The 25,069-nt window shown below is 39.8% G+C and overlaps 2 protein-coding genes and 2 long non-coding RNA genes across 5 annotated transcripts; 2 read left to right on the top strand and 2 right to left on the bottom strand.

The window, feature by feature from the left end:
- Nucleotides 1–110: 110 nt before the first annotated feature.
- tmem192 (transmembrane protein 192) lies at nt 111–10,485 on the top strand. Of its 2 annotated transcripts, none has more exons than XM_018690905.2 (6): nt 111–276; nt 1,089–1,244; nt 1,544–1,805; nt 1,908–2,030; nt 8,384–8,489; nt 9,753–10,485. In XM_018690905.2, the coding sequence occupies exons 1-6, from the start codon at nt 247–249 to the stop codon at nt 9,865–9,867; spliced, it is 792 nt and encodes a 263-aa protein (XP_018546421.1). In that variant the 5' UTR covers nt 111–246; the 3' UTR covers nt 9,868–10,485. The 2 variants fall into 2 exon arrangements, with proteins under 2 accessions (XP_018546421.1, XP_018546422.1); XM_018690906.2 differs by having other exon boundaries at nt 116–276; nt 1,092–1,244.
- Nucleotides 10,486–11,461: 976 nt separating this feature from the next.
- apela (apelin receptor early endogenous ligand) lies at nt 11,462–14,212 on the bottom strand. The gene is made up of 3 exons (XM_018690924.2): nt 14,035–14,212; nt 11,966–12,076; nt 11,462–11,615 (listed from the first exon to the last, which is right to left on the bottom strand). The coding sequence occupies exons 1-2, from the start codon at nt 14,099–14,101 to the stop codon at nt 11,967–11,969; spliced, it is 177 nt and encodes a 58-aa protein (XP_018546440.1). The 5' UTR covers nt 14,102–14,212; the 3' UTR covers nt 11,462–11,615; nt 11,966.
- On the top strand, nt 12,922–19,444 carry LOC127142456 (uncharacterized). Its single transcript, XR_007813220.1, has 5 exons — nt 12,922–13,433; nt 13,974–14,077; nt 14,230–14,309; nt 18,323–18,508; nt 19,360–19,444. It is a non-coding gene; the product is annotated as an uncharacterized LOC127142456 (long non-coding RNA).
- LOC108893102 (uncharacterized) lies at nt 18,902–24,386 on the bottom strand. The gene is made up of 5 exons (XR_001962607.2): nt 24,237–24,386; nt 21,498–21,654; nt 21,176–21,398; nt 19,374–19,493; nt 18,902–19,288 (listed from the first exon to the last, which is right to left on the bottom strand). It is a non-coding gene; the product is annotated as an uncharacterized LOC108893102 (long non-coding RNA).
- Between the last annotated feature and the right edge of the window lie 683 nt (nt 24,387–25,069).

Below are 25,069 nucleotides of genomic sequence, written 5' to 3'. Positions count from 1 at the left end.
TTATAAGTAAATAAAAGTATCAGTACAACAGAAGTGTTTCCATTTTTCTGTGTCGCTAAAATGACGCTGCTCCGTCGGAACCTTTGTCTTAGGAACTTAATTTCAACAGAGAACGGGACCAGAAAACAGGGGAACCGGAAGTTTACAGATATCTGCTAGCCCGCCCCTTCTATAGGTAGCATGTAAGCTAATGTTTGTTGTTGTGTTTTTTCTTTTTCTTCAAAAACGTCGAAATATCAAAACCAAATGGACTCAAAGGGACGCTCGCTTTATGGAGTACGTACACGTCATTTAATGTTAACTGGTTGCCATGTCAACGGTTAGTTTTTATGTTAGTTAGCCTGGGAGCTAGTTAGAGCTGACAGCTAAAAACATCAAAATATAAATCTAAGTACGACTGTGATGGGTTTTTATGTCGTGTAGTAAAACGGTTCTCTATCACGGATTAACGATATAGTAGTCTTAAGCAGCTCTAACACGTACTAAAACCTACACTTGCGGTCAGTTATCTTGCGGTTTTCCTGTTTTGCTTCTGGTTTTATTGAAGATAGTTGTGGTGCAGACTGTAGATTAAAGACAACAAACAATTAGTTTCTCTTTCTCTTTCGGTCACTAACACAGAGGTTAATCATACAGATATCTTATAACATACTAACCAGCTAACAGGCATTCCCCCGCGAATTGAATAATTGATAGATGGTGATCTGGGTTGATTTTAGTCAATTACTCGTTTTTGCGAAGAATGAGCGTTATTGAATAACGATGAAGCAAAATGCTTTGATCTCAAAACCCCTAACAGATTAAGAGATATTTTTGATATGAAAACATATATGTGTGGGCTGGTAATACTTCTGCACACCAGAGCTCAATCAATCGATTACTGTCTGACAAAAATTATAATTATCAACTATTTTGGTGTGAAAATGTGAGACGGTTTTGTTAGTCATATATTATAATAAACTAAATACAATGCCACTATTTTCTAACCCTTTATTTAGAAAATAGTTTGTGGAGAAAATAACAAATGACTGTATTTGAAGACAGCCTACTGTTAAACTTGTAGTATAATAACATGGTGTTTATTTCAGCAGGCAGGCACCTCGGTAGACATGACACGGAGTTTAGAGGAAGACTCCATGGTGGATGGACCTCTGATCTCTGCTGATGCCCTCCACTCTGCCATCAGGAGAGAGTTTCAGACTCTGCCGACACACTGCCATGCCGGCCTGCTGTCTCTGTTGCATGTATGATATGTAGACAAACAGTAACTTGACTTTTTAAGCATTTGCATAGTTTTTTTCAACTCTGGAAATGGAATTACTTGTGATTAAAAAACAAACTGCTGAAAGCACAACCCAGTCTTTAAAAGTTGAAGTGTAATGATTCTTATTTTGTTTCAATATCATGGTGACATTGTTGTTGTGATATTTTTACCACAATAATTTAGAGCTGAAATAACTAGTCAACTAATCAATCAACAGAAATTATATTATGCTGGTTGGGTTCATCCGTCTTACTTCCACTCCTCTTTTCTTTTCTTCAGGTTGTGTACGTGGTGTTGTCAGTGTGTGTGGCAGTTCTGTGTGTGTTGAAACTTGGCCAGGTGGAGGTGTGCATGAGTGTTCTGGGTAACGTGTCGGGTGACAGCGTCATTGTGTTCGGGAAGGTGTGTTTGTGGGTGCTGGTGCTGGTGTTCACTCACTGTGTGCAGCACCATCACAGTCAAGCTAGAAGGAGAGGATACCTGCGATTCTACAGAGAGACACAGGGACTGGATCACCTGCCGCTCACCGTTCACTCTGCAGGTACAGCTGTGAACTTATGGTCTGTTTGCTTCTCATGTAGAGGTCAGTTTTAACCACAAGGTGGCAGTAATACTTAAGGAAAAATGTGTGTTTGTTTTTCAGGGAATGCTTTGCTCTTGGTTGTTCTGGCTGCTAAATTATCACCAACTGTGCACACCTACCTGCTGCTCAGCATCCTGGGATTGGAGCTGTTGGTTGCAGTGCCATGTCTGCTCTATTACACAGGTAAACTGATCCTTGTTATCAGTTGTTTAGTGTTAAATAATGGTGCTCTGCCTGCAGATAGACACATGTTTAAACAGCATTATTTCTGCAAGTGTTTACTAAGCTGATTAAAGTTTTATTTTATTTATTTATTTATTTATTTTTTTTTTTAACTCATGGACTCTTAACATGCGTCCTCATTTTTATGGCCAACCATAAACCCCTTGTTCCCACCTCATCAAGCCACATAATCACCTTCCCATATATAAATGCATCCACACACCCATCTGTTTTCATAGTTCCATCCACCCTTTCACCACCCACTAACAAAGATATACAAGAAAAAGATTCATGCCACAATAAAGATTTATCAGAAGACAATATTTTCTGGTCACATTAGCCCTCTAAGATATTCTCTCAGTATCTTTAGGTTTTTGGCTTCAAGACATCTGAAGTCATCACCATTGGCTTTGGGGATTGGGATGGACTTTTTTCACATTGTTCTGAAACATTTTGTTAACAAAACAGCTAATCGGTTAATCTATCATTAATCAAAAAAATAAGCAACAGATTTGTTACAATAAACTACAATACAAAATGAAAAAACAGTGATGTAGCAGCTATGTAGGCACCCAGAGTAGAGAAGGTTAAGGCAGCAGCAGTATAAAAGGTAGCATGTGAGCAACATTCTTAAATAACCCTCCCTTAACCCTACCCTTAATGTGTATTTTCTCAGTTCATAATGAAGAGAGCATGCCATGTATCCTGACTTCTAAATCCTTTGTATAAATAAACATAATGAATGGCATCAAAATACTACAGTTTTCTCTTGTGAGTTTAGTTGCATTGAAATTGGATGGTACTTTGGAAGTCAGTGGGTTTGGAGGAAACTGAAGAGAGGACAGGACCAAAATGTATCACTCAGTGAAACCAGGTTATACCCTGAACATAATGTGTTCACAGAGGGCTGTTTTTAATCTAACTGTATTAAGTGTAAGTCTGTGAACTTAAACATTCCTCCCCTTTTGACTGAGACAGTCATTATGATACCTGCCTGATAAGTGAGACCTTTGTCCAGGCTAATATTTTAGCTAAGCAGAGGTTGTTTTTGTATTGCAGCATCACTCGTGCTCAGTTAGTTTGTCTGTGGATGTAGCTTGTAATATCTGTAGTAATATATAGGAGAGACACACCCTGCAGATTACATTACACACAAACACACACACACTGCCCCCACTCTCAGTCTGTGCACATTCGCATCACAATACCCGCCCTGCCCTTTTCAGACTCGACAGCATGACAATCAACCATTCAGCTCCCTGTCTTCCCTCCCTCCCTCTCTCTCCCTCTCTCCCCCTCTCACTGCTGATGTGCTGATTTTTTGCTTCTCATACAAACACCATACAGACTTGATGATGATACCCATACATCTATTGTCTTTCACCCTCTGCCCAGGAGCTGGATAACCAATTGTTTACTAACTCCTTATGGTCCAAAGTTTTGATAGCTTTGTTGAATGGCCTCAAACTGCAATAACAGGCAATACTATAATCAGTCACAGCATTTAAGAGGAAAAATAACTCAAAAGCATGTGGGAAAGCAGTGAAATCATTGTATTGTGTGTTTGGACGACCCTCCCAAATACAATTAACCATAGATTAATCAAGTTTATGGTGAACTAATGTGCATGTGGAATATAAAGCACAGAAACAAAGTGTCATGAAATACTCCAGTGGAGATTACGGCCAGTGTGGTCTCTGCACATGTTTCAGATAAAACAGGTGACCCCTCACATGCTGAGATGTTGGTCAGGCTGTGGTTGTTATGATATCATCCATTAACATAGGTTCAATTAGAAGTCACTCCTGTGTTACGATGGTTTTCTCAGAACATTCCCTGATAAGATTCAGCCCTAATATTATAATCTGTGTAGGTTTGAATTTTACATCAGGCCTGTCTTAACTTATGAACCATATTTAGTTTAGTCTTATTATTAACTGACATTTCTACAACTCCTCTTCCTGTACATATTCACAGTCACTAGATATAGATCTTCCATATCTAAGGGAGAGATACACATGCCTCACAGAAACACTATGAACTTAAAAAAATGTGTGTGATATCAATATTTATCTGTTTAGGAAAATTCTGTGAGAAAAACATTTAAAAATTCAATTTTTCTATCTGATCTCCATCACATCAGGCTGCATCTTAACAGGAAGTCAAACTTGGGAATAGGGGCATGGAACCTCAATAAGCTTTGAGTATAGAAAATAACTGACATGCACCAAAAGTAATTCATAATTTTGCTGAGGAACAGTTTTTCTAAAGCTGATTTGTTATAAACCAAGTTAATGCAAAAAGTATTTGAGAAGTTTGGACAATTTTCTTAAATAGAGAATGAAAGTTTGAAGAAAAACGTGTTCCTCAAATCTGTCAGCAGTAGTACAAAAGCCAGCCCAACGTTAGCATGGGTATTTCAGAAACAATTAGGTGACAGATTTTTTGTTTTTGTTTAAAGTATTTTGGTATTTTTTTATTATACAGAAAATGAGTGAGAGAGATACAGCAAAGGCCTGTGGTCGGACTCGAACTGGTGACATAGTGGCTCATGGTCAGCACCTTAACCACTAAATTTCACTTTGTAGTAATTATATGTGTGTTTTTTTTAAGTTTAGTTAATAAATGTGTTCATCTCAAAATTTTAAAAATGCCACTGTTAACAGTGATAAACATGATGAAGAAACAGTGAATATTGGTATATTGCCCAGAGTGTTTGGTGCGGGCCAATAGAGTGGCCTTCCTCTTGGTGTGTAAAGGAAAACTGCTGTTAACGATTCTCTATCAGAGGATATTGATATTGAAGAATGTCTATTGAAAGGAAATTTATATTAAAGGTGTGTTTGGCAGCTGAAGGGCGCAGATTGGAGATGGAGATACCAGAGAGGCAAAGAGAGGAGATAAGAGGCATTAGGATTTGACTTAGCCAAAGGGTAGCCCTGAGCCCACTCCACCCAAACACGAGGAGACACACACACACACACACACACACACACTAGCACACATTGTCCTGTGTTTACAGTGAGGGTGACCCAGTGTGTGAGGGAGGGGTATCTCCGTTCACCCATCGCATTCCTGCTCAGATCAGTGCAGCCAGGCACGACACAAACTAAGCGACGCCTCGCAGCGCAAACCTTTTACACCACAAACACAAACTCTCTCTCTCTCTCTCTCACACACACACACTGATGCAGAATCAAGTTGACATTGGTGAGATTGTGAAAAGAAAAGAAAAACTCTCTTTTTGGAGGAGACAGAGAGGTAGAGATATAACGCCTGCAGCTATGAAGTCCATACAGGAAGGCCTCGTTCAACTTCTCTTTGAAGTGCATGCTGATCGTAAGTGTGTGTGTGTGGTGTGTGTGTGTGTGTGTGTGTGGTGTGTGTGTGTGTGCGCGCGTGCCCATGTATGTGTGTGTGTGTGTCTTTGAGGTTTTCTGTATGTTTCTGCCTCTCTCATTTTAACATGAATACACTCTCCTCTATAGACCTCCATGCACATCAAAGCCATGCCTTGGCCTTCAAAGGCTTAATACATCTCTCTCCTCTGACTGGTCAGAACTTAGTGTAAGCACTGCAGGGCACAGGGTCAAAACACACACACACACACACACACACAAACACACACAAAGATAAAGATAAAGATACCTACAGTATCACACACAAACCGCATGTGCTGTGTGATATGGGAGATGTCATTCATTGTCATACAGTCATTGATTTCATAGCATTGACCATAAATACCTGACTTTTGTTGTTCACGCTTGTTTTATGACGGTGACATGCCAGTGCTAAATGAATGTCAGAATTGGTAATATAAGTATCCTTACTCAGGATAAATATCACAGTAAATATCATGTTTGTCTTATCATGTATAGCTACATCACTTCAGCAACAACCTGGTGTAACTTTGCTAGATTCATTTTCTGCAATCAGTCAAGTTACATTGTTAAATTACTTTATGATAAGTTCCACTCTTAGAAGAGCTCTGTGAAAAAAAAGACCTGTAATAAGTTAGCAGTAACTACAGGTTTACTGTTGTGAAGCCATAGTTAATAACCCTGCGTCAGTCCTCTTATAGAAACCTGTTTATGAAGAAAGTTCAGCAATGGCAGACCTATACAAAACCCAAGCAGTTAACACCAACAACTCAAAGGTTCACCTAACATCTTTCCTGCAGTTTCAAAGATGTAATATGTGCCCAGTTAGTGCCAGTCCACTGTTTAATTTCTTTACAAACTGTGTTCATCCTCTTAAAGTACCAAAACTGTAACTATGGACAAAGTTGTCAGTTGTTTTTTTAGTTTAGCATCCACACTCTTTTGAAGTGCAGACTCTTTCGCTTGTATTGCTTCTGGTCTTTTTCATCTATATAATTTCTAAATGGGTCTTGCTTGTTGTGGAACATGAGTCTAATAAGTCTGAGGAAAGCTTGAGGGTCTCCTCAGTTGTGTCTTTGAAGCAGGTTTTTGAATCTTTTCCCACATATGCAGCTCCTGCATATGAAACAGTTCCATGAGCAGGGTTTATTTTCCAGTAGACATCAGACTTTCATTCTACTTTGAACTGAAAGGTGTTCACACTGCTCTATTCAAGACTTCATATCAGTCTCTGTGGTTGCTGGGATCCATTTCCTTCCAGGTCTTTGATTTTCAGTACAGGCACTGCATAGTTGTTGAGCACTGTGTGTGGTACCATTAGCTGTTAGCACCTCTGCAGCTTTCACTGTTATCACCTGGAAATGTGCACTTCTGGATGGGTGATTGCAGCCTCTCAGATCTGAGTAGACCAGGTCTGAGCACTGTCTGTCCAGCCGAGTGAGTGTGTGAGAATCTCTAACAGGGATGTGTGAAATCTGTCACTTCCTTTACACTGCTCCATCCATCCATCCATCCATCCATCCATCCATCCTGGTATCTCTTATCAGTTTAAAGTCAGCTTACAGGCACACAATTTACAAGAAAAATCACTCAAAATATCATTATAGATTGGTCAAAGGTTGTAAAAAAAAATATTGTCTTAGTATTTGTGTGCACAAATTAAGCTGAAAATGTAAGAAATTAAGCTGTTATGTAGTCTATTTATATGTAGAATACTTTTATCTTAACAAGTTTTTGTGCGTTTACCATTTAAAGTCTGTGAATGCCATTTTAAGTGACTAAAAATATTAAGAATTCAAAGTATAGTAGTCAACTATATGAAATGGAAATAAAGTTATGTTACCATAAGTAAGACATGCTCACTGAGCATTCACCAATAAATGTCCATTGGTAACATGTATTTTATTAGTAATATAAAGTCAAGTTATTGGGGAAAACAGGTTGTGTGAATGTGAATATTTTAATAAAGATATTACTGGTTATTCTCTGTAAGGTTTTTACATGGAAGCATTTGTCCATTTGTGTCCTTTTAAAAAAAAAAAAATTCTGGGGGAATAGTTAGATTTTGCCTTGGTGGTATTGATTGTAAATATTTGACAGCAATTTGCCTTTTCTGCGTCGTCATATTTTGCAACAAAAACTCAGCAAACGCAGCCTCATCATCACTTTGTGTCCTTTTACCTGCTTCTATTCCATTCTGCTTTACACAACGCTCATTTCTCTGCCTCCCTGGAATGTCTTTCTCTCACACATACTTGCGCACTATTTCTTTATTTACACACACACACACACACACACGACACGACACGAGAGATTCGGGGCCTCATTATGCAGGAATTTGCAGTATTTCTTTGGATTGTGTGTGAGTGTGGATGCTGAGATGCTGCACTGAAGCAAAGCAAAGATAGCGCTCTTTAGAACCTCCCTGACAATTTCCTCTGGCTAATGACACTCAGCCTTATCAATACTCAGCCAGCTCCTCCCTCTGCCCTTCCTCACACACCCGGCCTGCATCCACACACACACACACACACACACACACACACACACACACACACACCTCAGCCTTATCTCCATTCAAACAGCACCAACATTCATCCCATATTTTGGCTCTGGCTCCTCTTGCTGCCACTGTATCCTTCACACTCACACCTTGCTGCTGACCCCACCCCTTGTGTAAAGGTGTATGTTTAGGGTGTGAGAATTAGAGGTTTGAGTGCAGGATATGGCAACCCATAAGGACTAAGTGCAGGATATAACAGCCCGTGTGTGTTTAGGAGAGGGAGAGGGATGGAAAACAGTAAAAAAAAAAAAAACCCACGTGTGCTGTTTCTCACCTGAGTAATTAACGTTTGAAGGAAAGCTCTCACTGCTCGATAATGTCTGCGTGTCTTCATGTGCAACTGACTGGAGATGTTTTGTTTACATTTCTAGTCAAGGTGATGCGGTTCAACAGGGAGCGAGCTGCACCAGACGTGAGCCAAGAAGAGCATTTGCACACCTACAGTATCACGAGTCTGCCGACTGAGACCGGTTTCAGGTACACACACATCCCTGTCTCTATGACCCCTTTCAGTCATGCACCATATTACATAAAACTGCTGGACATTTTAGGTCATTCTCAAGTTTGGATAAACCCCTGAGTCACAACATCTACAGCAGCACAAGGTGAAAATAAACAGATATAAAATGCTGGTCCACAATCTTCAAAGTACTGCAATAATTTTGCCATTTAGTCTCTTATGCATAAAGAAAATAAAATGAGCCAATTTTATTTTAGAATTTTATTCATTTTGCCCCTCAGTAGGAAAAAAATCCTCACAACAAATCACAGCAATCATCAGACCATCATTCATCCTCATATTTTTTGCTCCATGCAGACCTGTTCTCCAGCACTGCCGTCACTGCTTCTTGTTTACCAGATTCTAAATATTGCACAAACATTGCATTTATATTTTTAATGGCTCCTGCCATGTTTGAATAGAGTCATAGCAGAACATTTATACAAAGAAAAATTCTTTATAGGCAAAAAAGCAACAGAGTGTAAGGCCTGTATTTGTGTTATTGTCAAACAGATCCCATGAAAAGACCAACACTAACAATGCATTGCCATGTTCATTACTACTGATGATGTACATCTTAAAAAACTAGTCATATATACAGTGTGTGTGCTAGATTTTTAAAGAAAGACAAAATAATTCTTTAAAATAGGTGGAAAATTGAGTTTTTTGGAAACGTCTCTCAAGCAGTAAACAGTTAATTTATTTGGCTTTATTTTAAACTACAGATTTGGCACACTAGCATGTGTATATGGGACTGACTCCAAATAAAGTGCCCATATTCATGGTATTGAAGGAACAGGAACATGTCGTGTAGGACATCAGTGTGATGTGGCTGATTGATGGGAGGTTCCTCTTTATACCAGTTTTGAGTTACTGCTTTTACAGTGACTGATGTCATATCTCAGCACAGATTCCTCTGTTATCAATTCAAAATACACTGTCTTCCTGTCCGTAGTTATCTTACATGCTCAAATGTCTCTAAGGGTTAAATACTGTTTATATTCTCCCAAAACATGACAGTCTTTTCACATGACCATTGATGTGTTCTTAATAGGCAGTACTCACTATAGTTAGTAAAACTTCAGATCAGTTAATTGTTGGGTTTAGTCTTTTTATGTGATTTGTGTGCAATATGAAAATATAGGCTGTCACCAGATTTGTCTTTAAGCAGACAGATGCAGCCAGCAAAGTTACAGCTTCTTGTCTAAACAGGGTGTATGTGTTGTTTGTGTGTGTCACAGAGAGGGCTCCAGTCTTGAGGAGGTGGTGGAGAAGCAGGCTGACCTGATCGAATACCTGAAACAGCACAACACCTTACTGAGCAAGAGGCTGCTCAATCTCACCGCTCAGCACTGACCACAACCAGGCCTCCTCGTCCTCCTCCTGCCAGTCCAACACCCTCCCCGGAGAGGACAGCGCTGTGGAGAACAAGCCTGATCATTTTTAACACTCCGAGAGAGGTTTAAAAGAAAAGGACTAAAGCCACTGGATGAAAGACTAAAGTAAGCATGTGCACCTGTACGCACAGACGGGAGATGGACAGATAACGCAGGAGGAGGTGAGCTGAAAGTGGAGGACAGTTAAAGAGGAGAGGTGGGAGGAGGAGCGGAGTCATGGGTCACAGATCAGAGGTAGGGGTTTTTATCGCTCTTTTACGACCCCCAGTGACCTGTGTTTGCTGTCACTTGTATTACTGTGAGAGAGAGAGAGAGAGAGAGGAGGTGAAATTGTTTTAAAGATCATCTGCACTAAGGAGGGACAGAATTAGCAGCAGATAGAGGAGGGAGAGGTTATCACTTTATCACTTATCAGGGTCAAACAAGAGAAAGAGAAGTAACGCTGTTAAATGTCTGTAAGTGGTATTTTTATCAGTTTGAATGTATAAATGCATTATTTGGTGACTGTTTTTCTATTTGTACAATCAGCTAGTTTGTGTATTTGTGATCAGATTCCAATAAATCTTTAATATTCTCATGTTTTGTTTATTTAATTCATGTTTAAAGCCTTTTCAGGATGTCACAATACTTCAGTGAAACCCAAGTAAGTGGCTACTGTTTTGTGTTTCAGTGTTTATCTTGTATAAAGAGCCCCCAACAACAGAAACTCTGCTGTGTCAACATTAGCTGGAGTGAATGCTGCCTTTTCTCGCCTCACCCTTTCTGTGTTAAATTTCGACAGTCACGGGAATCCAGCGTAAACGAAATATCGAGGTCGTCATTTGAGCCCTTGGTGTTTGTGTCCCATTGTGATTCCTTTATGCTCTGGCGTCCGTAACTCCACAGGGAGCTCAGCATTTACGACCTCTTTCTCATGTGGCCTCTGCTGGGAGTTTTCCAGGGAGTGCCACAGGTATCAGGATAAGTGTTTGATTTGGGGCTTTTAGATTGTACATATATAAAGATATATATATTTTACTTTGTTCTGACTAAAAGTATCCCAAATTTAAATGAAGTATGGCTTCACACAGCAACAAGCATTAACTGTCATTGTCAAAGTTGCCACATGGCATGAATTGTTACTTTAATGCAAACACACAGAAAAAGACTCAAAAAGTACATTTATAAATTTTTATTAAAAAGTTTAAAATGTAATTCAATAAACATTTGAAGTGCATACATGCATTATAAACACTTTTTTAGGAATACTATGTGGATGCTGGTCATCGTAGCTGCAGTCAATAAAATGTTTCCAGCTCTTTGGTCTGTAGCATTTCAGTGGAGGGTCTAAATTACATGAAGAGTAGATGATCTTGTGGCTTCCTCTCCCTTCTCCGTGACAGTGAAAGCAGCATTGGCTTTTAAGGACAACGAGGGAAGATCTTCGCAACTGGAGAAACACAGATCTTTGGCCACCAAACTGCCTTACGGTAACATGAAATGGTTTATATTTTCATTTTTGTTTTGTCAGTCATGCACAAGCTGAAGCTGACAGTCTTTGGGTGGCATGTTCACGGTGTCGAGTAGGGTTTTTTTTTTTTTTCTTCTCCTTTCCCTCCACTTCATAGTCCATGTCTTGGTACTGGGATCCACCCATGGTGTTTGTGCCACCCACTGCAGTTGCTTCATATTCATATTTCTCTTAGGTCACTCTCCTTGTGCTTCTACCTGTATCAAAAACAAAAACATTTTAGTGTCCTGTTAAGGAATTCAAGGTCAGACAAAAACAGCTGAAGTAACTGTGCATGTACAAGAGTCTAAATTAAAGCTGAACCCCCCCTCCTCCCTCTCCTCATGGCACTAAAGCCTTCTTCTTCATCGTTAGTGAGATTTATGTCTGAGGCTTTTCCCCCTGCACTCCTGTTCTGCGTGAATACACACCTCTGCCCACTAATCACACACACCTCCTCAACTGCCACCTGCCAGCTCTGTAAACCAGGTTTTGTACCATATGTATCACACAGCTCAGCCCATGACCTCTTTTTGCACAGAAACACGTTTATGAGTGCATGTCTTACCTTAGGGGAAGGGTACTCTGGAGTGGAGGGGCAGACAGCGCCTGTGTGGGCAGTGGTGTCTGTGGTATTTTCTCCTCAGGTTCAGGAAATCTGAAAGAAAGGCATGTTTTTATTAAAATGTGAAGAATTGAAGCCACTAAATAAACAGGCTGTTCTACCACATAATAAGCTGGACTGCTGGCAGACAAATTATCAGATGTTGTTTTAGGTGTAAATGTCATCTTAAGTAAGATTTATGTCTGCAGGTGGACCCTGCATATCACCCAACAGGCCTAATTAATCCCAAGTGGAGGATAAGCTCAGTCTGTACCGTTAAGCACAAAAAGAAGATAAAACTGCATTTCCTGCAGTCACCATTTTCCAAGTTAGGACAATTCTGAAACTAACAGTGCCTATTATGACTCAACTTATTCTCTCCTGACCGTAGAAAATCCTACTTTCACGGGTTTTATTGTTTGGAGCCTTTTACCAACAGCAGGGCGACCCCCTTCTAATAAACTGGGACATACCGACCTAACACATGATTATTTTTAAACGTCCTCAATAAATCCACTTTGACTCCCGCGGTTCACAGGCTGCCAGCCAAGCCCAGGAAGAGATAAACTGCCAGATGACTTTATGACTCCCTCTCCCTCCCTCCTTCCTCCTCCTCCTCTCCTTCTGAGTACCTCCGAAAGAAACTGCTCCCCACGCCTGAAGGTAGGCTTCTTTACACTTGGCACCGCTACTCCATGTCATGTTAATAGAGCTCGGGTATTTGCATGGCGTTTTAACACCGTGATTAACAAAAGCGCGACGGAGTGCCTTCCAGCCGGGGACAATAGAACTCACTGGGGCCGCTGTGCGATACCCGGCGGCGCTCCACTCCCGCCCCCTCCCCTCTTCCTCCCCTCATCCTCTCCTCTCCATCGTCACATGAACCCAGTCACGACCTCAAGCCCGAAGCCTCAACCCTCGTAACAACAGCTGTTTTGTCTCCGCCGCAAGGCCGAGGAGCACTTAACCGCAAACCAGCTTGGATTTGCGCAATAAGTGCACCTGCTACCTCAGACAGGAGCAGCAACCCGTCCACTGTTTTAGATAGTTTTCTCATCAAAGTGCCCTAAAGACGAAATGTTATACTTAATAATTTAAAATCCAAACGAGCCACAATCGTGTTTTCCCCTTGCTGCATTCAATTCCTGTTGTCAGAATGAAAGAATGGGGAAACCACGTTAAATGCATTATCCTATTGTAATTACTGAATTGGTAACCATGTTGTTTAGCAGATTAATATAACTAAATCATGAATTAGCAGTTTTGTCGTGTCCCCGTGTGGTTGCTGGCAAGCAACTGGTGGTGTAGGTCGCTTTACCACCGCTTCGTTGACACTTTTTCGTAGTTATTTTTTAACGGCAGTGGTGTTCGTCATAGTTTTCATTATATTTGTCCGAAAAGACGTGAACGCAGCGTACATTGAAGGGAATCGGTAGGTACAGTTCCAGTTTACGTCGCAGTGAAATAACCTATGGACTTTTTTTTAATTATTATTATTTTACCATTACCTCAGTCTAAAGAAGGTCCCGTAATAAACTTGTGTTTACTTTTCTAAAAGTTTTAAGTGAGTTTACCCATTTGTTTAACCTCAGTTTGTTTCACCAGTGATTTAAGCTAGTTAAGTTAGCAAGAGGAAGAAGTGCTGTTGCTATGGATACCTCCAGTATACCGTACATCGCGCAGTGATTTAGAATGATGTTAAAAACCGTTGTCCAGCTGGGGCTAAGTTTTAACTGTCTTGACCGATTTTAACGGACACCTGTTGATCTATCTAGAACGCTGGACGATAAAGTTTCCAGTTGCCTTTACCCTCATGCTAGGCAAAAATAGGCGAAGGCTATTTACCCATTTGTTTCCGATTTTTAACATATCAGAATGAACTAATGTTAATTAAGAAGTACTTTACATTGCGCAGTGATTTAGAACGCTGCTTTAACTGCCTGGACCACATATGGTCCGACCTATTTTAAAGGGCACCTGGCGGCCATTCAGGAAAACGGAACGGTTAAGTTTGGGATGCTTACCTGGTCTGGCAGAGGAGATTGGTGCTACAACAGCTGCAAGCAGCAGGAGCAGGTAGAGCAAGTTGAAGATCTTCATGGTTTGGTTTTAGTTAGCTTCAGAGGAGCTTAGTTAATTATAACTTTTTCCACAAGTCCCTCTGGTTCTGTGCTGGGCTGATGATGCTCAGTGCGGCTCAGTTCTGTTTTTCTTCTCCTCTCTTTCAGTCCGGATGGCCCACCACGGCGAGAATCCAGCACACAGAAGTACCTCTTTTCTCAGGATAATCAGTATGTCCCAGAGGAATGTGAGTGTCCAGAGTGTTTGTGTGTCCAGTGAGAGTGTGATTGTCTCTGTGTCTGAGAGCAAAGTGACAAAGGTGATTTTCCCCCCACCTCCTTTATACAGCCTTTAAGAGGGAGGGGGGAGTATGGGGGGATGTAGCTCCCAAAGCAGCCCCCACCTCAACTCCTTACACACACACACACACTCTCCAACACACACACTTCAGCACTGCACATATTGACCCCACATGTAGAGGGTAATTCAAATGACAGGAAGCCCCCTCCCTAGCCTCCAACTGCCCCTTGAACACACACTCTCCTGCTGCATTTTGTGTATGCATGTATGTGTGTGTGCAACTATGAGTGATTGATATGTTTCAGGAGAGCGGAAGAAGCAGGCATGTTTGATTTATTGCTTATAACATTAGAGCAAAGACTTTAAGAAGCTGTAATTGAAAGTAGCAGGTCCTTCAAGAAACAGATCCCTCCTCCCTCAGTCGTCCCCTACCCCCGCGCTGAGGACACACACATCTGGGGCTTTTGGGTGATGTTGGTGGAGTGGAGGGAGGGTGCTGTTTGCACCAAGCATTTTGGGGCAGGGGACCTGATTGAATGAAATCCAGCGATGCACTGGACTAACAACAGCCTGACTTTCTGTGTGTCTGTCTGGGCCTCCATCTACTGTCTCTGTCTGTCTGCACGAGTGTCTACCTTTGTTTTGTGGGTGTTTGCTTGCTAATTCTAATTCAGTTTAATGTGTAAAACTTCGAAGTTTCTGTATTTTTCTAACAAGTTGTCCTTTATGCAACTGCAGCAAGAAGTGCTGTGTTTTAGGGCAGTTTTGTCTTCAGTTCATTTGGTTTGTTTCACCTTCTCTCTGTGCAGGAAATCTAGCTTCAGTACTTTTTTGGTACAGATAAAAAAGAGTATCGAAAACTGTCAAGTATCAAAAGCTAGAGTCAAATTCATGATCAGTTTTGTAGTTTTGATTATTTATTTGTTAATCGCCAGTCAGATTGGTTGTGTGACCATGAGGGTTGAGTGTAGAACCTCATTTCTACAAGTTTGTGATTTTAATTATATTTTTGAATTATACACCATTCAGACAAAGTTGTTGCAAAGCTGCTTGTGTTTTAGACAACTTTTAACGTTTGAAAAAATGTCTGTGAAAACATGAAATGCTCCAATTGTATCTGTACCAGTATCGACATATTAGACAGACAATATGAAGCCCTGCTTCTCATGCAGGTTGTCAGTTGGTGGTATATCAGGGGATTTTCTTGCTGCAGGTATCCCACTTCACTTGGCATTAGCTCTGCGGTTGCCGGTGGCTTTGCAAAGTGTGGGGGCTCATTAGCGTGTCTGCTTACAGCCGTCTCTGTGGACTGAGACTCTCCATTCAGCACCCAGCTAATGAATTAACACATTAAGATGAAATGTCAGCCATTACATGTGAATGAGGATTAGAGAAGCAGCAGGACACTAATGGACCGCAGGGCTCAAAATAGTCACAGAGACTTTGAACAAGCATCTGGACCGTCAGCTCTCCTTAGCCCTGAAAAATAGACAAAAGAGGACAGAGTCTCCATTTGTGGGTTTTTTAGTGGTTTGTGTGTGTATGTGTCAGTGTCATTATATCTTCAGAAATGTTGTCTTTATTGCTTTATGGTGTTTGCAAAAATGTTGCTTGAAATGACAGAGATTCCTCATGGATTTGGGTAATGTACAAACACACACACACTCGCGTACACACATTCATCTTGCTGCAAACACTCAGCTGAGGTATGTAGTTTGTTTCTGTGGCGGGCTGCGCTTTGCATATCAGCAGCCATTGTCTTTTAAAAAACTTTTATTTTCCCTATTTGAATATGCTAATTTGGTCTCAATTGTCATTCAGAGCCACCTGGTATCCACTGCCCACTAACTGCTGCCAAATCTCAGTTTCTCTGTCTGTCTCTGGTTCTTTCTGTCGACCCCTAAAAACAGAAACAAGTGATTCTTGCCAGATTCTCCCCACCAGGTTTCTGTGTGACTGATTCGAGCATGTTGTAATATTTGCTCTTCCTGGGGATTATACGTCTTTACAGGGATTACCCAGCCTGCTCAAACACTCCCCTACGAGAGAGGCACACACACACACACATACAGGGCAGCCCCCAATTAAACTGCCTCACTACCTTGGCAGGGCTGCACTTCACACTCACTCTATGAAAGGTGAATATTTTGTATGTGATGACTAGTTGAATAACACTCAGTACTTTTTTGGTATCAACCAAAATGTGTTGGTAGCACTGAGTATTGAAAACTATCAATACTGTCACGGTGCAACAAATAATTATTTTCCATTATTGATTAATTCAACCAGTCTATAAAATGTCAGTAAATTATATCCCTCAGTTCCCCAGAGTCCAAGGTGATGTCTTGAGATGTTTTGTTTTGTTCAACAAACAGTCCAAAACCAAATAATATTCACTAAACAGTGATATAAAACATAGAAATGCAGCAAATACTAGCCAAAGAATGTTATTGCTTTGTAAATGACTTTATCACATTTTCAGACCGTTACCAAAATTATTTTCAGTCCATCAACTAATTTGATAATTAATTGTTTCAGCTCTACTCAACTGAAATCTATCAGCATGATGCCTGCCTTAGTCCAGACACATTTAACATTGGAAAACTTTTGCTCTTTTATTGGTTGAGAAGAGTTTAAAGAAGAGCATGTTTGTATTTCTCAAAGAAAAGAGCTGGAAGAAGTATCAACTTGGTATCAGTTCTATAGTGTACATACATAATCGGTTGGTGGTCCTAGCCTCTCAGACATGAACTTTTGCTGCTTTTCTCTGTTGTAATTTGAATATAAATGGGTTTAGACTGTTGGTCGAATTTGAAGATTTCAGCTTTGGTTGTGGAAACTTGCGATAGGCTTTTTTCACCGTGCTGTGTCTGCCTGCAAGTGGAACAGTATGCTTTACCTGATATCCTTTTGCCATTGTGTGTGTGTAACTTAGGAAAGAGCTGGACAGAGTTGGGCTGCAGAGCTGGTGATAGTAGTCATGGTCCTCCTAGTAGCTGTGATCTTTACGACTATAGAGGAAGCCTCAGCCTCTCCTCCCTTCTTGAATCTTCACTTTCTTCTTCCTCTCCCATCTTCTCTTGAACAGGATCCACTGATAAAGAACTTCCTCTCTGATAAAACTTGTTAAGAACAGTGGGTCATAAAGTGACTGTTTCTTTTCCACTTAGCTGAACATTACTGCATTTATACATGTAGGCTTAACATGTACAAATAGTTGTATACACTACATACAGATAGGTGACCAACTTAAAGTTGGGCCAACACAAGTCTCCAGTGCAATATCAGTTCTCCTTGGAACAGATTTTCTATTGCAGGGGTGGAACCAAACATATTTCATAATTTGATGATTTAGTAACAGGTGATTGATGTATTAAAAGGAAAAGTAGACCCACTGAAGCTGAATATGTACGGGCCCAAATGTATGTGCTACGCTACTGATGAAAATAATCTTAAATTGTGGTCTTAATTGACATTGTGATATAAAATTACATATCCTATCACCCCCCACTAAACATTTTTGTAATCATAACTGAACCAACTGCTAGAAATATGAAGATAAAAACCAAGTTGTAATGGTTGTATGCATGAGAGCAGAGATGCTAAGTGCCGTGTTGTCTGAAATTTTTAGGGTGTAGTCCAGCGTCTCTGTGTGTGTACGAGTGTTGATTGTGATCTGATGGGTCACTTCGATGTCCATCGTTAGAGTGATAGTGGGCCTCTTGTCATGGCGTAGGTCGTCACTGTTAATGAGGGCCGCAGCCAGCCAGAGCTTAATTACTCTTAAGACCCTTTATCTCTGATTGCCCAATACAGACCTCAATGGATGCATATACACATGAACAGCAGTGAACACTCAATACACACACAGATGGTGTAGATCATCAGGACACATCGCACAACCTGAATCACAACACAAATGAGCTGGGTGTGAGTGTTTTTTTTTTTTTTCTCCTGCAGTTTGGTGAAGAAAAAGATCTCACGACAGTTCTGGAGCTCCTCCTCTCCTCCATGTTGGCAACTAGACGGCTGACTGCAGAGGAGTGACGGAGGGCTCAGGGGTCAAGGGGCAAACTCAACAGGGAGCAGCCTCTAACCCCCCCAGGATGTCACCCCACAAGGGCTTCAGGGGCCAAAAGTCACTTGGTTTGTTAAATCCTAACCCAGACGCAGCGGCTTCTGTGGACACATACAAACCCAGGGTCCAGGCCCTGGACTGCACTATGGCTCTGTGCATTAGTAGAACTAAAAGTATACAGAGAAATTCATCAAGTTCTGCTGAAGTTTGAGCTTTGACTCGTTTAACTTGGGGTCATTTTCAGTGGAATTAGCTTAGTGTTAATATGATTCTTGTTGAAAACTGCAGATGGGGCTAGAAAAAGGGAGACATGCAGACCAAATCACATACTCAGCAAATTGTTACTCTGTTGTTTTTTTTCATGCTTTTTCATTTATTTATTGATTACCCAAAACCAAATCACATCACTCATCATATATACCAAATTCAAGTAACACAAAACAAATGGCAGAAAAGAACAGTTAGTTAATTCATACCCTCTACTCTGATTTAATTATAGCAATATGTAACAGTTGTGAAATGTGACCTTTTCCATATTTGTATCATCATTTGCTGGGGAAGTTTATTGTTGCCTTATTATTGGGTGAACTCAGTATTATGGACTTTGCCTCAGCGTTTTGAGCCATAATGACCTGCTCTAATATCAAACAAACTGGATGGGAAAGCAGTATGTTGAATTTTCAGTTCATTTTGTGTTGTCTCGCTGTTTCATTCTTCAGAGAACTTCATAGTACAATGAGCACTCGTCAGATTTTTACTTTATGGCTTCTCTCCAGCTTGCTTGGTGATCACTCTTTGCTTTCTGTGATGTGACAGTATTGACTTCTTTGCTTCATAGTCATCTTTTTCTGAAAGTGAACACATATAGAGTTTGTAGCATTCGAAAAGCTGACATTTGTCTGTGTGTGTCTGATAACAGTGGTGACTCGGTACCTGGCTGAGCCCCTTGTGGCTGGATGCAGACTGAAGCTAGGCTGAAGAGGGAGAAGATGATGAAGGCAACGATGATGAAGGTCAGTTCAAAGCCAGTGAATGGCAGTTCCATCTACACAACTGTATAACACAAAGCATGTTATTACACTATGTAACATATTTGTATAGAATGCAGTGCACGTCAGAAACGGACAAATTTTTACTGTGCTGTCATTTTTGTAAAAATAGATCTTCAAGAGATACAGTAGGACAACTGAGGATCATACAATATAGTTCATTTTTTATGTTTAAAAGTGACATAGTCATACTCACACCCAACACAGTATGTCATATGATAATTTACATACTGTGCATATTTACATGTGTATACAGTTAGCATGAGTTCATCCATGCTTGGATGTACAGAAACAGGTGAAGTGTGCATGTTGGATGTGAACTGCAACTTGATTGGTTGGTAAAGGCCTACACCCATGGAGTGGCATTTCTAGTCTTTTCACTTTATCCATTCACTGTTTGAACCACATAACAAATCTGAGATGTGGGCTGAGAATGTGAGGTCTGGAACAGGATACTACACATTTAATGTGGATAAAATCAGGACTTGTCTCAAATACAGGCTAAAACTCTACATTATTGCTAACTTATATACATATAATCCATATACTAAAATAGATTAATTTGTCAGCACCAAAGCCACTGATTTGCATGACATGCATGAAAAATAGTCTTTTCACAGCAATATTGTTTACATACAGCTTGAAATGCAGCAGCCTGTCATCTCCACCAGAGGGCCTTATAACCTTGTTATTTCCAACTGTTAACTCTGTTGTTGGTTCATAATGACTCATGCTCCTCAGTCTACCTACAGTGCTCTTTGTAGTGCTCAATGTTATCCGTTTACAGTTTGAAGAATCAAAAATCATCATTCTCAAATGAAAATCTGTTTATGAGATTTGCAGAATCTTCTGTTAATTTTTAATTTCAGCCTCAAACATTTGATCTATTCAGTTCATGGCCTTAGCAGTATCAGATGCTGTGTTAAAGTATCATAGAGTTAAGAAACACACTATTCACATGAATAAAACAGTGCTGAAATCAAAGACGAAAGTAGAGTTACTCAGAGGTGTTGGAAGTTTTCAGGGAACTGAGCTTTCAGGGAACCTCAGTGAATTAATTTTTCATTTTCAGCAGAGTTTAGTGATCACACCTCCTCTAAACTCTAAACCTAACTTAAGCAAACATACATCAGCTACCTAAGTTTAAAAAAATGTACTTTCTTAAGGTTAGCCATAAAATAAGTGAATGAACCCCTAACATTTCTTATGAACACATCCTATGAAAACCTTTAGAAATATTCCGAACCACAGTAAAAGAAAGTCGGGAGCGTCACTGAATGTATAAAGAGGCTAAATAAATGTATGATCTCTCCGCTGGTCTGTTTGACATAATACATCAACAGGTATCATTTATCTTGCACCATGCAGTTTTATATTAATGCCAAAAGGCTGAATGAATCATAATAGCCAAACACAGATGGCCTGTGATTCACACATTTTTCTTGCTGCTGTAGATCTGTTCATTCATACAAGCTCCACCCTTTGATCCCTGACAAGAATGATTCATTTCTGCAGAATAATTTGAGAGCTCACTCTAGTCCTGTCAGCACACCTTTTGTTTCTGACCTAGATTTAGAAAAACCTCTCCAGAGCTGTAGCTTTAAATCAGAAATGACCTTCGTTTGATACAAATTTCTTGAACAAATAAAACAAGAAACGTGGTAGTCACAAGGTTTTGGAACTCACCAGAAGCAGAATCACAGAAGGTTTTTTCATCTGAAGATCAAAATAAAAGAATTTGTGTGTATCGACACATACACTCTGTCTCAAAGAAGAAAGAAAGCAGGCGTGACATACTGTCTCGTCACAGTTTGTTAAAGCAGGCGTTTATTTATTGATTTTTTTTTTGACAGTGTCCCATCTAGGCCACTCCTTTGTGCCTCATCCTGGAAGCAAATAACACTGGATCCTATAACAAAGTACACACACACACACACACACACACACATCCAGAGGTCACCATTTAGACTTTGCTCTGGTAACTGATAACACACATACACATACATACTGACACACAGTCCTCAGGGTTTGACGTCCTCATAAGGCAGCAAACAGGAAGAAAGGGTTTGCTGTGGTCGGCAGAGGTTTTTCATTCTTTGTCATGACTTGTCACTTCATCTGGGGTCAAACAACATGGTCCTCACTTTGTGGTTGTGTGTTAGTCTCTGGATAAGAGGAAACATTAAAATGGTCACTTTCTTTACTTTTCCACCTCCACCTAAAAGATTGAACAAAATTTCTGATCAACACGATTAGCACCTTTTGTATGTAATCTATGAGAGGGAATTGTCTGTAATTACATCTTATGAAATCTTAAAACTTTGTAGTGTCATAAAAGAAAAATCTATAAAGAACAAAAGAAATCTTATAAATAAAATAATATATATGTATTTTAAAATATCTATTTGAAAAATCAATGTATTGAAATGTTTAAAATTAATGAATAAAAACCAACATAAAGTAATCTTAACTAGGCGTCAACCAATGTTTTTTTTTTCAGGTCAGATACTGATACCAAGTGTTACTAATTAAGGAGACCAATCACCAGATTTTTGGAGCTGGTACACATTTACAGCGTCAAAATTTACATTGACACAAACTCCTAAACTTCTTTTAAATGCCTTTAAACATGTATTCAATTCATTTCAACATTATATTTTCAAAAATAAAATTCAGGAAGGATCTTTGGAGCATTTTTTAATAAACTCTGAACTCTAAATAGAAAAATAATTAACTAATAAGTTCTCCAAAGGATTTCCTGCAAAAATGAATAATTTAACTAAAAGTAAATTAAACCAGTAAAACAAGTCCCTGCCTCCGGCAACCTTCAGTGCTCCAGGTTGCAGCATAGGATGTACAGTTATTCCACTTCTCCAGTTGCCCTCATAGATGCTATGACTTCACTAAAAACACTTCAAGCATGCTTCATTCTGTCTCCACCATTACAGTGTACCGTGATAACACTTACTGTATGCTCATGTAGCTAGCCACCCTGTTTAGTAACAAATCTACAGAATTTCATTCAGAACAGATGTAAAACCTTTAACACAAACAGTGCTTAACTTATCTTTACTAAAGAGCTAATTATCACCATGTTAAACAGAAGAGGCCCCAGAATGGAGCCTTGGTAAACTCATTTCATTTTTATCCACCCAGATTTGTAATTGTCAATAAACACAAAGCAGTACCTGTCCTTTAAGTAGGATTCAAACAAGGCGAGTACTGTGAAGTAATATGTTGTGGTCGACTGTGTCGAATGCCACACTGAGACCCAGTAATACTGGAAGGTGTACCAGTATTACTGGGTCTCAGTGGGTATCATTGAGGACCTTAAACAAGGGCAGTCTCATCACAGCAAAACAGTTGTTTAGTGCTTAAGAAGTTGTTCAGCTGTTGAAAAACAGCTTTTTCAGGAGGTTTGGTACGGGTCTATAATTATTCATTAGTGATGTGTCTAGATTGTTCATATTTAAGAGCAGCTTGATGATGGCAGTTTTTACACGCCTGAGAGGAGCAATGTGTTGACGACTTGTACAAGATCTGAGTTCATGCAATTAGAAACATTTTTGAAAAATCCTGTTAGTAGAATATCAAGGCAGCAGGAGGACGATTGCAGATGTTGTATAACATCCATACTCTCGATGCCTTTGTCCGTACTACATCCACCCTTTTAAGAGCTGATTTGTCAGCAACTGTAATTAAGTCTTGGCCTTATCATTGTTTTGTAAATCATTAACTGTGTATCCTTGCCACTGCCAGCACCTCATGTACTCCCTGAGAGAGAACATGTTACAATTATCACCTTTCTGTACATGCTACAGAAATCTTAAATCCTCACTTGTCTCCCCAGTCAACTGTTTTATATAAGACTTCCTGCATTCAGCCAAAATGGAGAGACCATCTCATCATCACCATATCTTGATATAATTCATTATCATGTGAAATGGCACTGGGCTGATTACACTTCCCTGGGTTCACTACGATGTGCCATCAGAAAAAGCATCAACCCAACCGTAACCTGTATTATCTGGTTCTTCAAAAGCCTTCAAGTCACTTATGCATACGCCCCTGTAATCCCAGCTTTGTTCAGCTTTTTATAATTGGCCCCTATCTCCATAACATGTCATATCAATATATCAATATACGTACATATCACCACTGCTTAATCTTTATTTTCCATAGCTTTCTTCAACTTTATAATTATTCTGGATGCTGCAGTTGCAGTTAAGTAGGATGGACAAAATATCAGGAACACTTAATAATATAATTTCATGTTGTTCTTTTTAAGCAAATAAAACACAAACTGCATTGCCAGCAAAAGTGTAAATAAAGGGTGCTATTAAGGAATAAAAGAAATAAACTGTAATGTAGGACAGAAAGGAATTAAATGATGAAGCAGACATGTAGATACAATACAGGTTCTTTAAAAACAAGTTTTAAGTCATCTTTTAAACAGAGCAAAAATGTTAGAATAAGTGTCTTTAAAATGTTTTCCACCTCATATATAATATTAATATCTACTATATTAATAAAGGTAGATGGGCAAAACCACTTCCTCCATAACGACCATAAAGTTAAATCAAAATGTCTTTAAAATATTCAAGTTTACCAGGAACTAGAAACACTATGTACATAAGTATTTCTGTTTTTTTCCCCCCACCCAATTAAAAACTAAAGTGGCAGTAGCAGTGTGTAAAAGTTGAACACATATGATTGTGTGTGTGTGTGTGTGTGTTTGCAGTCATACCATTCGAGTGTGGACATTCCTCATTGAGCATCCCAGTGAGTGTGAAGAGGGCGAAAACCAGGAGAGAGAACACGATCGTCAGCACCTCCAGCTCAGTGAATGGAGATGCCATCTACATATGCCTACTGCCACAGCTGTGTGTCGACAGTAAATGTAAAATCAGACACCACCTCCCATTACACACTGAATGTAAATTAGCATTAAACACTTACCTGGTGTATTATAGTAGCACTGTGATGTTGACCATCAACAGAGCAGCTTCATAACACATCACACACTCTGTCTCTTTCCCTCCCTCTCTCTCTGTCTTTGTGTAGCATCCTTGCAAGAACTGTGAAGCGCTAACTTACACATCCCCTCTCAAGTTCAAGTGAGATCATATTAACCCTAATTATTAATGCACCCTGCGCCTCTGTGTGTCTGTGTCTGTGTGTTTAACAGTTGAAACGCCCCAGCTAAAATGTATGAATATATTCTTTTTTTATGATTGATGACCGCTCTCAGGTGGAGTATTTGTTCTAGATGGTAGGAGTGCAGAAGATTTTAGTATTTTAAAATGTTTGTGCTAACACTCACTGTGGTTCTGAAACTGAAACTCTGTGAAAGATAAAGTTTGTGGTTTTCTGTTGGGGTTTTTTGCAATAAACCTTGTGATGTGGTATTGCCCTGTTGCAGTGGAACAATTCCAATTTTCCCCCTGAAACCCCGTAGTCATCTTCAGTACCTACATAAAAACATAAATATCTTTTCAAGATATAAAGAAATGAAGCTTTACATGTCAGACGTGTAGATGTTGAATAGTAGTCTTTTTCCTTTTTAATTTGAGACCACAG

The sequence above is a fragment of the Lates calcarifer genome, linkage group LG5 (assembly GCF_001640805.2).
Source record: "Lates calcarifer isolate ASB-BC8 linkage group LG5, TLL_Latcal_v3, whole genome shotgun sequence".
Classification (NCBI taxonomy): domain Eukaryota; kingdom Metazoa; phylum Chordata; class Actinopteri; family Centropomidae; genus Lates; species Lates calcarifer.
The sequence above is the reverse complement of the archived record's forward strand: the minus strand, read 5'-3'. Positions and strand labels throughout refer to the sequence as shown.

Bases quoted from the DNA above. Each gene is read 5' to 3' on its own strand.
- tmem192 (XM_018690905.2), top strand. From the start codon at position 247: ATGGACTCAAAGGGACGCTCGCTTTATGGA. The intron at 277-1,088 runs GTACGTACACGT...TGTTTATTTCAG, and splicing joins AGGGACGCTCGCTTTATGGA to CAGGCAGGCACCTCGGTAGA. The intron at 2,031-8,383 runs GTAAACTGATCC...TTACATTTCTAG, and splicing joins ATGTCTGCTCTATTACACAG to TCAAGGTGATGCGGTTCAAC.
- apela (XM_018690924.2), bottom strand. From the start codon at position 14,101: ATGAAGATCTTCAACTTGCTCTACCTGCTCCTGCTGCTTGCAGCTGTT. The intron at 12,077-14,034 runs CCAGACCAGGTA...TCACATTTTAAT, and splicing joins TGTAGCACCAATCTCCTCTG to AAAAACATGCCTTTCTTTCA.